This window comes from Euphorbia lathyris, chromosome 9 (genome assembly GCF_963576675.1).
Source record: "Euphorbia lathyris chromosome 9, ddEupLath1.1, whole genome shotgun sequence".
Taxonomy (NCBI): domain Eukaryota; kingdom Viridiplantae; phylum Streptophyta; class Magnoliopsida; order Malpighiales; family Euphorbiaceae; genus Euphorbia; species Euphorbia lathyris.
The window spans coordinates 29,033,925-29,049,035 of NC_088918.1; the positions used below are offsets into that span (position 1 = coordinate 29,033,925).

The following is a 15,111-nucleotide window of genomic DNA, read 5'->3' on the forward strand; positions in this document are numbered from 1 at the left end:
CAGATTTGGCGAATGATTTATAATCCAGATTCTTTATTTTTCCAAAATTTTAGATATATTTTCCCATAGAATTTTTAAATGGGAGAAATAAAAAGATAAGAGAGGAAATAAGATAAATAAATATATAAAGGTGCGTTTTAAATATCTAAAAAGTTGAATACATCAAGAGTCTCTTTAAATTTGTTCCAAAAGCTTGACTGATTCTCTAAATTTACAAAGTGCTTTCTTATTCCCGTAAATTTGTTTAAAATAATTTATTAACCACCTGAATTTGTGTAAAATGACCTATGATCCCTTGAAAGTTGAACTTGCTTACATGTTTACAGTGATCAATTAGCCCTCTAAACTTGTTAAAAGTGATATGCATTTCAATTTATCTAAATTTATAAAAAAATTCAAAACTTAAAGATCTAAGTTGTGATTCTAAATCTTTAAAACAATTTAACTTTTTTTTTTAATCTTTGAGACCTTTAGGGGAATTTTTATAGAGGACTAATTAGATACTGTATAAGTTCAATCAAGCTTGTTGAACAAGTTCAGAATAACTGATGTATTAAGTCTATCTAAATAATAATATTACTTTTAAGCATAAAATTAAAATTCAGCTATTTGTATTTTTTTAATTAAAGGCTGGTTATCGAGGAGGAGCCGAAGACGGACATCCCAGCAAAGCTGGCACCCCCGACCTCAACCCCATGACCCCCGAACCAATATTATTAAAAGAGAAAATAAAAAATCCGAAAACAAAAGAATGAAAGAATAGAAAATACAGAACATGATCAAGAGAAACGGTAAGAGCACCGTCCTCCCCTATTATGAAGAAAAGCCAATTCACAGAAGCTCGGAATATCATCCCACCACGTAAAACTAGAAGCTGTCCGTCCAAAATTTGCAAGCGAGTCCGCAACCTGATTACCTTTGCGGAAAATATGAGAAACAACACAATTCATATCTTCAACATGTGTCAAACAATTTAATCAATTCTGTCTAATTACCCAAGTAACCGATGTGGATTTGGATTTCAGCATCTGCACTACATACATAGAGTCGCTTTCAATCCAAATCTTCCGCCAACCTTTGTTGTAAGCCAAATCAATAGCATGAACAGCCGCAGACAGCTCAGCAAGGAAGGCAAACGAACTGGTTATTGGAAAAGCAAATGCTCCTAGACACAAACCGATACTTGATCGAAAAATTCCTCCGCACCCGCCCGATCCAGGGGAACCCAAAATAGAGGCATCAGTGTTAATCTTCGTCCAATCCCTCGGAGGAAGCTGCCAAACAACCGGGATAATTCGTGGCCCTTTAGCATACCTTTTAGGAATCCCGAGCTCTCCCAAAATTTGTGTTTCCACTAACGAATTCCAAGTAGTACCCTGACCCGTGTGAGAAGATTCTCTTAAAACTCTCCAAATGCGTCTTAAAACCATTACTGTTTCCGGTTTTTCATCCTAAAAAATGCATCTATTCCGAGTAATCCACAAAGCCCAAATAGAATTTCCAATTGCAGCTGCCCATAATTCAGAAATTTGAGAGCTAAAACGCTGAACTATGGCATCACTTATGAGATCTTTAAGTGTCGAGCTTGTGTTGATCCGATGTCCAAACAACGAGCTAATACCTTGCCAGATAATTCTAGCAAACGGACAAGTGACGAAAAGATGATCAATTGATTCCACATCAGACAAACATAAGCTACAGCGCGAGACAATAAAACAACCACGAAATCTCAGCTTGTCGTGAGTAGGCAAATAGCCGAGATAGGCACGCCATACGACCAACGAATGTGCAGGAGGAACGCACGGATGTCGAAGGAAACGACACCATTGCTGCTGATCAATTGGATCCCTAAGCCAAGCATACAACAATTTAACAGTAAGAACCCCACTCATAGCAGGCTTCCACACGCATTTATCATCCGTGTCCTTTCCACACTTAATGCGTCGAACCCTACCCTCAACTTCAGAAGGAAGCACATGTAGGTTATTCCAACTATCTCCATCCAGATAATTTTCAACTGAATCTGAACAAGAACGTTGCTGTCGAGCAGTTAACCCAACCTGAGCAGCCAGAGAGGGACACATCCAACCCCCGTTCCAAAAGTTTAAGACCGAGTTCTGACCAATCCACTAGAGACAATGTTGCGAAATTTCCAAATAAATGCCCTTAACCGAAGCCAAACAGACGAGTTTAAAACCAATTGACGCGGCTGTCCCGCTTTGTTTAAGAATCGGGTTCTCAGAAAGTTAAAACAGAGTGAGCTGTCCTGAATTAAGCCCCAAGTCATCTTCCCAGTCAGAGCTTTCTTTAAAAGAAACAAATCCTTGATACCAAGCCCTCCATCTTTGAGATTTTGACAACAGACTTTCCAAGGAACCGTTACCAGCTTCCTACAGTGAATTGAACCGAACCAGACAAAATTCCGCATACATTTAGTCATATGGCGAAGCAACACAACATGTCATTTGTAAATAATAAAAGAATGAATAAAGCTCCCAGTGATAACAGAATTTACCAGGGCAACTCTACCAGCCATTGATAAACAGTTGCCCTTCCATTTAGTAAAATGGGCAAGGACCCTGTCCATCAAACAATTTAAATGTGAAGTTTTTGGCCGGCCAAAAAATAACGGTATACTAAGATAACGAAAAGGAATCTCCCCTCGACGAATTCCAATTAAACCAGCCAGATGATTCCCACGTCCTGAAGTGACAAAAGAACCTAGGAAAAGCTCCGACTTATTCCAGTTAACACATTGACCCGAAATCAAATGTTTTACTCCAAAAATAAATTGGAGTTATAATTAAGAATTAATTTTCTTAGGGGTAATTTTGAATATATATTTTTAAATAAATAAATAAATAGTGTATGCCTAAAAAAATAAAAATAAGGCTTAATATATCAGTTGTCCTTTAAATTTGTTCAAAAAAAATTTGATTTACTCCTAAACTTATATAATATCTTGTTAGCTTTCTAAATTTGTTTAAAGTTTTATGATTAAGTTTCTAAATCTATAAAATCATAAACATGTATAAAACAGAAAATTAATTTGTTTTAAAGATTTAGAATCACGAATTAGACCTTAAATTTTTTTTATATATTTTTTATAAATTTAAACAAATTGAAATGTATATTACTTTAAACAAGTTTAGGAGACAAACGGAATATTATAAGCAAGTTCAGGGAGCCAATAAATCACTTTAAATAAATTCAGGTAGTTCAGGGACAATCAAACTTTTTGAGAAGTTCAAGTACTAATTATGTATTAAGCCTACAAATATAGAGCGTATATAATAGAAAAAATTAAGGGTATTGCTAAATACCGCCCTTAATTTCCGTTTCACCGCACTGTTTTGACCATTTTACCCTTGCCACTTTTTTCCCCCCTAAAACCTTAAAAACTCTCTCTAGTTTTCTCTCCCGAGCACAAATCCCGGATTTGAAAAAAATAGATCAAAACATTCCCGAAGACAATGAGTTCGAACACGAGGTAATATTACGAGAATTAAAAACGTTATTAATCATTTTTTTATTTTTTTTTATTCGAATTTTGCCTGGGCGGGTGGCGATTACCACCCGTTCCTTAGGCCGATCGGATGAACTACTCGATCGGCCTAAGGAACGGGTGGTAATCGCCACCCGCTCCACCCATGGAACGGGTGGTAATCGCCACCCGCTCCACCCATGGAACGGGTGGTACGTGCCACCCGTTCCACCTTTGGAACGGGCAGTACGCGCTGCCCGTTTCCACCTATGGTGGAACGGGTAGCCTGCCCGTTCAGGCAAAAGTGGGCAGAAATTGTCCCGAACTAATTTCGAACGGGAGAAATAGGCCCGAAGTATTTTTTTTTGTAATTTTAATGTAAATTTTTCGTATATTCAGGTACCGATAAAAGATTGGAACCCCGATAACATTGATTATAGTTCGCGTTTTATAACGGATACCGTTTTCCCCTCCAGTCAGGATGCTATTGATTGGGCAAAAAAGATAGCTATTCAGAATGGGTTTGAGCTTGTAATATCTTCGCACAAAAATGGGAGTAAACAGAAGTTGTTGCGCTGTTCACGGGGTGAACGATATAGAGGTGTTGTGAAAAATGATGAAGATCCTGCAATTAGGAAAAGTAAAACTAAAGCGTGCCGATGTAAATTTCAGATTAAAGCCTATCAACATGCAGACCTTTCGGGATGGGGGATAAAGGCTAAGGCTGGGTTAACTGGAATGCATAACCATACAATGCGTATGTATCCAGAGGGAAGTCGGCAAATGAGCGGACTCAGTATCGCATCTAAACAAATTGTGCGTGATATGTCTTCAGCTCAAGCAAAGCCTTGTGCTATTTTAGCAGCAGTTAAAGAAAAACACCCAGAGGACAACTCAGTAATTAAACACATATATAATTACAGGGACAAAATGAGGAGGGACGCGTTTGAAGGTAGAGACCTGGCTAGTCAATTCTACCATATTGCTGTGGAGAACAAATATGTCAATTACACACAGGCTGATTCAGGTGTGATAACGCATGTGTTCATGGCACATCCAGAGTCAGTTGATATGTTCAGGACTTACCACTGGTACATCGGCATTGATTCAACGTACAAAACAAACAAGTACAAAATCCCGTTTGTTGAGATTGTTGGGATGACGCCATGCAATAATAGCTTCAAGATAGCGTATGCTATTGTTAAAGACGAGACCGAAGGGAGCTATCGTTGGATTTTGCAAAGGCTGAAGATTTTGCTTGGGGATGATCTTAACCCGACCGTTGTTGTTAGTGACAGGGAGCTTGGGTTATTAAAGCCGATACAAGAAGTTTTTCCACAAACAGCGCACTTGCTATGCACTTGGCATATTAATAAGGATGTGGAAGATCGTGTGTATAGAATCATTGGAGATAAAGGCCTTGCCTCTAAATTCAAGAATGGCAAATGGAGAACAATATTAGAATCATTAACCATTGAGGAGTACGAGACCAATCTTATGATGATGAAGGAAAAGATGAGCAGGTTCAAAGGAGTTATCTCGTATGTTGAGGAGACGTGGTTGGTGCATAAGGAGAAGTTTGTTGTTGCTTGGACAAAGGAGTTCCTACATTTTGGTAACACAACTACTTGTCGAGTGGAGAGCGAACATGCTAGTCTAAAGCAATGGCTCAATACGGCAACTGGGTCCCTTGACACGGTATGGCAGAAGGTTCACAAGCAGATTGAATCACAAGCAACCAATATAAGGTATTTGCAATTTCTTCTACTGCGATTTTGGAATTTGCATTTAGGGTTGTATCATTTCACTAACTAATAATAATTTTGTCTTCGTATCAGGTACATGCTTGAACAGTCGCGGCTTCGTCAATCAGTCACTTTCACCGGACGCCCATTAAGCCAACTTGTATTCAAAGTCTCTCATTATTGTCTGCAGTTGTTGAATCAAGAGTTAGAGCGTATGAGAGGGTTGAGCCATGAAGTGTACGTGCGTTGCGGTTGTGTATTGAGAACATCGCATAAGATACCATGTGCATGTGAACTGAAACAAGCTTGTGATCTGGAACAAATGATCAGTTCTGAGAGTGTTCACGTGTTTTGGAGAACACTTTTAATCAATCATGGTCACACTGATGAAAATGACGGGCGTAATGATCTGAACGAGGAGCAGCGATATTTTAAGTCCTTAGTGGACCAAGTCTCTAAAGCCGACCCATCCGTAATGCGTAATATTTCAATGTTTATCCATGATCAACTACACCCTGATCAAGCTCAGTACACCGAACCCGATGTTAAAATTAACGTGCGGGGGCGACCTAAGGTGAGCAAATCCACAAAACGTATGCCGAGTTCTTGGGAATATAATGAAACTCATCGTGGACGGGCTCGTTCTACTAGTTCATCTAGGAGTCGTGGTAGAAGTGGCAGAATTAGCTCGTCATCCTCGGTACATAATGCTGCCTCATCAGGTAAATTATATCTGATAAACCTAACTTTTTTTATAACTGTTTTGCAATATAGAGTTGTTTTACACTAATATACATGAATGCAGATGGAAAAACGTATCATGGTTCTGAATTCGTACATTCCGATAAAATAGTTGGCATAATTAAACCATACGTCGAATCATACTACGACGTTGTAGGTGATGGAAATTGTGGTTTCCGTACGGTAGCAACTTACATTTTTGGTGACGAAGAAGCGTGGCAGACAGTTAGGCATCACATTCGAAATGAAGTAATTGCTAACTGTTGTTTGTATCAAAGAGTGTTTGTTGATACTGTTGATGCAGCTCTTTGTAGAGTAAGTTGGGACGGTGCAGGTTGTACGCCGGATTATTGGATGATCGTTTGGGATGACTTGTGGCCGGTTGCTACCATGTACAATTCTGCTATCATATTATTTGGCTTCTCAGGTGGGGACACATTAGCGTTGTGTGGTACTATCTTACCATTGTATGCCGCATCGACTGCTACAAGACCATCACGTGAGATTTGTATAGCTCATTTAGGGAATCACTGCCAGCACTACATACGTTTAAATTTATCGTCTAACTTTCCGGTGCCCCCTATAGTACACTGGTGGTTTGTGCACCGAGGCCAAAGCGTTGTAGGATGGGAGCGCTTCTATCAGGATAGGGTGACACAGTGGACCAGATTGGCCCAACTTAGGGGATATTAGTGGTTGATATTCTATAATGTTACAGGTGAATTCTGATGAATTTTATGTGGTTCTGTAATGTTACAGGTGAATTGTGATGAATTTTGTGTGGTTCTGTAATGTTACAGGTGAATATTGATGAATTTTGGGTGGTTCTGTAATGTTACAGGTGAATTGTGATGAATTTTGTGTGGTTCTGTAATGTTCCAGGTGAATATTGATGAATTTTGTGTGGTTCTGTAATGTTACAGGTGAATTGTGATGAATTTTGTGTGGTTCTGTAATGTTCCAGGTGAATATTGATGAATTTTGTGTGGTTCTGTAATGTTACAGGTGAATTGTGATGAATTTTATGTGGTTCTGTAATGTTCCAGGTGAATATTGATGAATTTTGTGTGGTTCTGTAATGTTACAGGTGAATTGTGATGAATTTTGTGTGGTTCTGTAATGTTCCAGGTGAATATTGATGAATTTTGCTACTTCAGTTATCCACATTCCAACGTCTATATTCCAACGGCTATATTCCAACGTCTATATTCCAACGTCTATATTCTCCATCTATAAAATTAAACAATGTTGCTACTTCAGTTATCCACATTTACTCTTTACATTACGATCAACGAAAACTCTCAAACATAAATGGCTTCATCTGATTTTACCAACGAGTTCCCTAATTTTCCTCCCGAGAAAAGCATAGTTTCAACTTTGAATAAGTCTGATTGCACGACGAAGATGCTTGATTATCAATACTACGCAATTCGTGTATATGGAGAGACATTTGTGAGTCCAACAATGTTCCATCCTGAATTTCCATTTATGTTTTGCTTCAAGCTTCCGTCTGCTGGTGAGTTTCCAATATACTCACTACACATGCTGTGGTTCTTATGTTATATGTATTACATGCCTTTTGAATTTGCTCTAGAGGAATGGTTGAACAATTTGAATGAAGGAAATATTCCTAGTCATATTCAAACATTTCTGAAGTGGTTTATGCCTATTGATGACTGGAAAGCTATGTTCGCCAGACTATTGCGTGATAATCAGAGGGGAATCATCCCTAAAAAAAATTTCAACTCCATCATCTTTTTAAGATGGACAGAGTCTGAAATTTCTCATGAGGTTCATCGAACTTATCCTTACTCGATCGTGAAAATTTGGGATCGCTATAAATTAGAGGTTCGAGTACTACAAAGTATCAGCGCTTCAAAGAACGATTACCTGCCAGGACGAGCTTGGCCAAGAAATAGAGGAAATGCTCCATGGAACATTTTTCCTGTGGAATATGAGACGAATATTGCAGAGGAGAAAGAGATATACCTTGCAATACAGTCAGGTGTACCAGCGACATCTTCACCAAACATTCAGGTGTACGAAGAAGATAGTGACTAATGTCTTTTTTTCCGGTTTATGTCGTTGTAATGTCTTTTTTCAGTTTATGTCGTTCTAATGTATTTTTACAGTTTATGCAGTTTATGTCGTCCTGACCGGCCCATATAGCACATGCAATATGTCCCAAAAAGCTCGGGATCACAGCACCATCAAATGGACCCCCGGGGACGGGGTCCTTCACAACCCAGTCATCCTCTACACTCCTCGATCGCTTGCTGCTACCTGAAATTACAGCAAACGGTAGACATTAATTTTTTAGTATATTTTTCAATAATCACGATTAACACAAATACAAATAAACACATTTTTTAATTTCTCTTACCAGAAGAAGATGCTGCTGTAGAAGAAAATCGTCCGTCTCGACCCCTCGTCACAACGCCACGATCTATGGGGATAGTATCAGCACTAGGACGATGCATAGAAGCATCCCCGTCCATGTCTATACCAGCCGCCTCATCCCGTCCCTCAGCACGCTCCGCCTGTGCAGCATGTGCCCGCCGGGCGTCCGCCATAAACCGCTGCTGCTCCTCCCGGTCCCGCCGAGCAGATGCAGTAACAGGACGTGAAGACGTGCGTCTAGGGTCAGCTCCCTCCTTATCCTGTAATATTATTTATTTATAAGGTATATTCAATTTAACATAATTTTTTTTTTCTATACGTTCGGGTTTGCCTACGCCCGGTCCGTGCAATTTTTTTTGAAAAAAATTCAAAATTTGCCCCTTTTTGACCTGGGCGGGTGGTTTACACCACCTGCCCTAAGGGCCAAACGGGTGCGGCGCACCAGTCGGCCTTAGGGCCGACCAGTGCGCCGCAAATGTTTGGCCCTTAGGCCAAACGGGTGGCGCATGCGCCCCACCATAAGGTGGAGCGCATGCGTTGTACGCGTTCCACCTTAAGTGGAACGCGTACGTCGAGCGATCCACCCTAAGGTGGATCGCATGCGCCGCGCGCTCCGCCTTACGGTGGAGCGCGTGCGCCGTGCGATCCACCCTAAGGTGGATCGCTCGACACTATGCATCTCCACCTACGGTGGAACGCATAGTTCATGCGTTCCACCGTAGGCGGAGATGGATTCCGGCGCCTGCCTTGGCGAATTTCTGGGATTTTAATCCCGAATTTCGGCCCGATTACTCACGATTTTGATAATTTTTTTTATGGAAATACTTACCGTAATACCATGTATCCTTTGCCGATGCCTCCTCTTCGTGCCATCTCGTTTTTGGTCGGTTTTTTTTAGAATGGAAAAGATGTTGAGAGGATTTGGAATTTCAAAACTTATGTTTGAAATAATGAGAAGGGCAAAAAGGTCAATACAGAGCGGTGAACCGGAATTTTAGTGCGGTATATAGTCGCCCACGAAAATTAAATAAGTATTTATTGTATATTATACGCACAACAGCAGTAACTCGAAACTGACTACAATGGCATAGTTGTAAATTATGATAACAAAAAGGGTGCTTTGGTAGCGGATGGTTAAGAAAAAAAAGGCCAGAAAAGTGAGGGGACATAACCTGAAAAGAAAAATTAAAAAAGAAAATGCAGAGATAGCAATGCAAGCATAAGCATAAGCCAGATAGATAGATAGATAGAGAAAGAGGGACTAAAGAAGAACGGCGACGGAGAGAGATACGGACACTGGGAGTGGGAGGAAGAAAGTGACGGAGAAGAGATCTGAGTTTGGGACCGAGTCATTCCCGAGTTAGGTCACGTCACACCATCGTCTTGTCAGCATTAATTGCCAGAAACCATCCTCACCGTCAGATCCCATCCCATCCCCTTCACTCTTCTCTTTCTCTTCTTGTTACTCTTTCCTATCCCCTCTGCCCCTTACAATTTTAAGTAACAAACGCCACGATCGGGTCGGATTTCGGCAACTACTTGCCCCTTTTCTCAGGTAATTTGCTTAATTGTCTGTGTAGTTGCTGAGTATATCATTAGAAAGAGAACCACAGCATAAGCTAAATTTTGGGATCTTTTGCTTTATTTTATTTTTTTCGTATTTTGTGTTTGAGTGGGAAATGAAAAGTAGTTTAGTTAGTTGTGCTGGGATTTAGTTGCTTGGCGGTTGTTTTTTGTTAAAACAAGTAAAACATACAGGCATAATGTTTATAAATATTTCCCCCTCTCTTCACTCTTGCATTTTAATTGGAAATTCTGTCATGCAATACTTTGTTGAATGGCTACGCTAGACGTGTTTCTAGTAAATTGTATTTTTTTTTTTTTTTTGAATTTTTTCTTGTTTATTCTTTTCTCATTTCAGATTTGAGCTGTGGAAGTTTGATTCCATCCTAGTGGAGCTTTAGATCACTTGATTGAAGTGGGATGCTGATAAAAGGAAGAAATTTTGGGAATATTGATCCAAATAGATTATCACCATCTTATGTAGTTTGTTTGTATTCAAAGTTGATGATAGTTGTTGATCTGTGTCATTTGGGTATAATTTGAATTTTGAGGAAGCTTTGAAGTTGTTTTTCATTGCATAATAGGATTGAATAGTAGAAGCCCTGATCTTAAGTGGGTGGTTTCCTCTGAATGAAGTCCTAGAATATTTATGTGAAAGTATACTTGCAAAAAATGGGACAAGCTTCATAGCTTAGAGACAGGGAGAGAAATAGAAAGAGAGGGGATCAATGGAAGATATTTCCAAGTATGTCCACAGTCCTGCTCATGCTGCAGTTGCACGCCGTGATTATGGAACACTTAGGCGCATTATTTCAGCCCTCCCACGGCTTCCCAAGGCTGGTGAAGTTAATTCAGAAGAAGAGTCTATTGCTTCTGAGGAACGAGCTGATGCTGTCTCTTCTGTCATTGATCGTCGAGATGTTCCTGGACGTGAGACTCCTTTGCATCTTGCTGTTAGATTGCGGGACCCTATCTCTGCAGAGATTTTGATGGCGGCTGGTGCTGATTGGAGCCTGCAGAATGAGAATGGTTGGAGTGCTCTTCAAGAAGCAGTCTGCACAAGAGAAGAGCAAATTGCAATGATAATTGCTCGGCATTACCAGCCTCTTGCATGGGCAAAATGGTGTCGCAGGCTTCCACGAATTGTTGCCTCAGCAGCTCGTATTCGAGACTTTTACATGGAGATAACTTTTCATTTTGAGAGTTCAGTTATTCCATTTATTGGCCGAATTGCTCCATCTGATACATACCGTATTTGGAAGCGGGGCTCTAATCTCCGTGCTGATATGACACTTGCTGGTTTTGATGGCTTTCGCATTCAGAGGTCAGAGCAAACATTTCTATTCTTAGGTGACGGATACATCTCAGAGGATGGTAACATGTCCTTGCCTCCAGGTTCCTTGATTGTTCTTGCACACAAGGAAAAAGAAGTTACTAACGCTTTGGAGGGGGCTGGTGCCCAACCTACAGAAGCAGAAGTTGCCCATGAAGTGACTTTAATGTCTCAAACTAATATGTATAGGCCAGGCATTGATGTTACTCAGGCAGAACTTGTTCCTCATTTGAATTGGAGGAGACAAGAGAGAACAGAGATGGTTGGTAGTTGGAAGGCCAAAGTATATGATATGCTTCATGTAATGGTGAGTGTGAAATCTAGGCGGGTTCCTGGTGCAATGACTGATGAGGAGCTTTTTGCCGTGGATGATGAAGAAAGGTTAGCGAATGGTGGGGAGAATGATGAGTTTGATGATGTATTGACGGCTGAAGAGAGGAAGCAGTTGGATTCTGCACTTCGTATGGGGAACTCAGATGGCCTTGGCGAGGATGAGGACCCTGGGGTTATTGAGTACCAAGAAAATGGTTCAGGAGTGTCCTATGAAAATGGGGAATCCAATGGTTCCGTTAAAGAAAAAAAGAGTTGGTTTGGTTGGAAGAACAAAGGTTCAAAGAACAATAATGATGATGCTGAAGATTCAAAGATCCTGAAGAAGTTCTCGAAGTTGGCACCTGAAGGTGGGCCTCAAAAATCAGTTGATCAGCAAAAATCATCATCTGAACTATCTAGGGAGGAGGGGGATGGCAAAAAGGGAAAGGATAAAGGAAGCAAGAAGAAAAAGAAGAAAGGGGTAGGTGCTGAGGCTAAGCATGAGAGTGAGTACAAGAAAGGTTTAAGACCTGTCTTGTGGTTGACACCAGATTTTCCCTTAAAAACTGAAGAGCTCCTGCCTTTACTAGATATATTAGCCAACAAAGTAAAGGCCATTAGGAGACTTAGGGAGCTTTTGACAACCAAGCTACCAACCGGAACATTTCCTGTCAAGGTAATCTGAGATATCTTCTCTTGTGCTAGTTTATTGCCATGCTGGCTGCACTCATCTATCAATTTCTTCATCATTGTCATCTACTGGTGTTTTCTTAGTGTGTGTGTATATATATTCTTAATGAAGTTTAATATTCATCCATTAGATTCATCAACCAATCAAACAGAAATACATAGCAGGATAAATGCTAGGCATTACTAAAAAACAGCTAACTCTATGCTTTAAATGCACCATTTATTGGCTTGTTCTGCATAGTTATTTTGTTTAATTGGGTTGGGTGATATCACATAGGCTTTATTCTTCATGTGTGCTTTTGTTTGTGAGGATACCGAAGAAAAGCCTAATATAACCTAGTTTGGCTTGGTATTAATGCATCATAAGCTAAATCTCCTATTACCTGTACTTTTGTCTCTTATAAGATGTAGAAAACTATATTTATTTATAACATATTTTAACATATCAATCTTAAAGATACTGCCTTTCATGAATTCACCTATAGTTGCATGCAGCATATAGGCTTATCTTTTTAGTATATCATGTGTATCATGGATTTATAATATTGAGAAAGTTATAACTCTGAGAATAGAGCAATACAACATCATAAGTGGTATGTACAAATATATAAGAATATGGTTTAATAGCAAAAGTAGGAAGTTGTATGTAGTTGGGCGTGCTAATAATGGGATATATTTTGTTATTGGAGGTACAAGATTGTTGGTGGTAGTTAATAAGCCTACAGAGTAGTCAGCCTTTGGACTATTTAGGTGCCTGGAAAACTCATTTTCTCGCTATGCAAAATCTTATGTGCAGAAAATGCTTTGACTGACTTGCTATTTATTCACATTTAAGGATTATCTGCAAATGTGAAAGCAAATTGTATTTTGGAGCTGAATAAGCAGTAATTTGATTAATAAAAGTAGTTAAAAGTAAGACGTGCATTATATCCTGTTGGCGTAGTGCTAGAGGCCTTGCCCTATAATTGGGATGTATCTGGGGCTTTGCTGTGTTCAAACCATTCTTCAGAGGGCCAAGTGCTGCTTCTTGACTTGCATTGATATTTGTGGTGACACATCACATGCACCCTATTGGCTTATTGGCAGATGTGCAATACCTAAGAAATTGAAGGAACAGTCAACTAAAAATGTTTCTAATGCCTATGTAGAGGAATTAACAAAGATAAAAAAAAACCAATTGCTATCTGGAGAACTAATAGCTTGCAGAACTAACTTGATTAGATAGATATGCGCTTGAGTCTGGAATTGGTGTCATATGATATGTAGTAATTGTATTGTGAAGTTTATTATTGAAGATCAGTAACTATATGCCATTCTTGTTGACTTATTAGCAACAGCAAGCTCCATGAACATGAAAATTATTCTGTCTTCTTTTCCTGCTTGGATGTCAACTGAAATATGATAAGGAAGGTAAAAAATGTGATGTTATGACTTGGTATTCCGACTGGTATATTGCGAAGTATAGTGTCATTATAATAACCCACTCGCATGTGATATACAAATTGAATTCATTTTATTCAATTACCGAGATCCGGAAGCCATATCCTTTTTTTTCTCTCTAAATGCAGGTTGCCATCCCCATTGTCCCAACTATTAGAGTTCTTGTTACTTTTACAAAATTCGAGGAGCTTCAGCCGGTGGAGGAGTTTTCAACCCCTCTCTCTAGCCCAGCACATTTCCAGGATTCCAAGTTCAAGGAATCAGAAGGGTCCACGTCATGGATTTCATGGATGAAAGGGAGTCGCGGTGGACAGTCGAGTGATGGTGATAGTCACAGGTACAAAGACGAGGTTGATCCATTCCACATACCATCAGATTATACATGGGTTGATGCAAATGAAAAGAAACGACGGATGAAGGCGAAGAAATCAAAGACCAAGAAACATAGGAAACAGACAGCAGCTAGAGGTGCTGATGGTACAACGAATCATTTGAGTGAAGATGTGGAAGAATAACTGAATTAACTACCCTAAAGGTAAAGTAAAAAATCTTGAAAATCCTATTCAAGGGAAGAGAAGTTAACTGCATATGCACATCTGACCTTTATTCATTCTTATTTATGGTCGGTCACACACGGGATGATTTTACGAGATATGTGTTAGGCGTGCAGTCAATCAGTCAGTCAGTTGTTGTGTCTCCTGCTGTTATATTGTGTATGTGATGTGAAATTGAAGAGGAGCAAAGTTTCCGTTTTTTCCCTCCAATATTTTAGTATGATTAGACATTAATCTTTGTATCAAAATCAGTTGATTATCAAAATTACAATTGGGTGATTTGTTTTCCTTTTTGTTATGGAAATTTGGAATGAAGAAATTATTGCATTTTTTTTTTTTGTTTTTGTTGGTTTTTTTGGACTTGTGTACTACAATGATTTTGTGGTGGAGTTTTTTTTTTTTTTTTTTTTTTTTTTTTTTTTTTTTCATATTTGTTTGTTGCTTTGACTGATTAACTTGTGCTAACAGAATTTTAACTGCAGTGCAAATGGGTGACAAGTGATTTTGCTTTTTGGTGAAGTTTATGTGTACCATAATGAAACTGAATACTTGGAGCCAAACATAATTAATTATAAAATGAAAATTGGGATCATAAAATTACAGTGCAGAATTTTTGCCACTACAGAAAAGATGTAAAATCAAAATGGGGGCATGGAATAGTTTTTTTTAGCATGTATTTATGTGAGATTTGGTTTGGTACACATGTTATATATGCAAGCAACTAATAATATAATCTCTATTTTCTGTCTATATATTAGCACTTTTTAAAAAAAAAATAAAAAATAATGCCAAGTTTTATTATCTTAAATCAGATGAAAGAATATTGTTAAGAAATGGTGGTGGATATAC

The 15,111-nt window shown here is 39.1% G+C and overlaps 1 protein-coding gene across 1 annotated transcript; it reads left to right on the forward strand.

The window, feature by feature from the left end:
• Window positions 1-9,539: 9,539 nt before the first annotated feature.
• On the forward strand, window positions 9,540-14,597 carry LOC136205430 (uncharacterized). The gene is made up of 3 exons (XM_065996016.1): window positions 9,540-9,925; window positions 10,292-12,254; window positions 13,837-14,597. Exons 2-3 carry the CDS (start codon window positions 10,662-10,664, stop codon window positions 14,221-14,223), a joined length of 1,980 nt encoding a protein of 659 aa, XP_065852088.1. The 5' UTR covers window positions 9,540-9,925; window positions 10,292-10,661; the 3' UTR covers window positions 14,224-14,597.
• The last annotated feature ends 514 nt before the right edge of the window (window positions 14,598-15,111 follow it).

Excerpts from the sequence above, each read along its gene's own strand:
- LOC136205430 (XM_065996016.1), top strand. The coding sequence starts at position 10,662 with ATGGAAGATATTTCCAAGTATGTCCACAGTCCTGCTCATGCTGCAGTT. Across the intron at positions 12,255-13,836 it reads CCGGAACATTTCCTGTCAAG|GTTGCCATCCCCATTGTCCC; the intron begins GTAATCTGAGAT and ends CTCTAAATGCAG.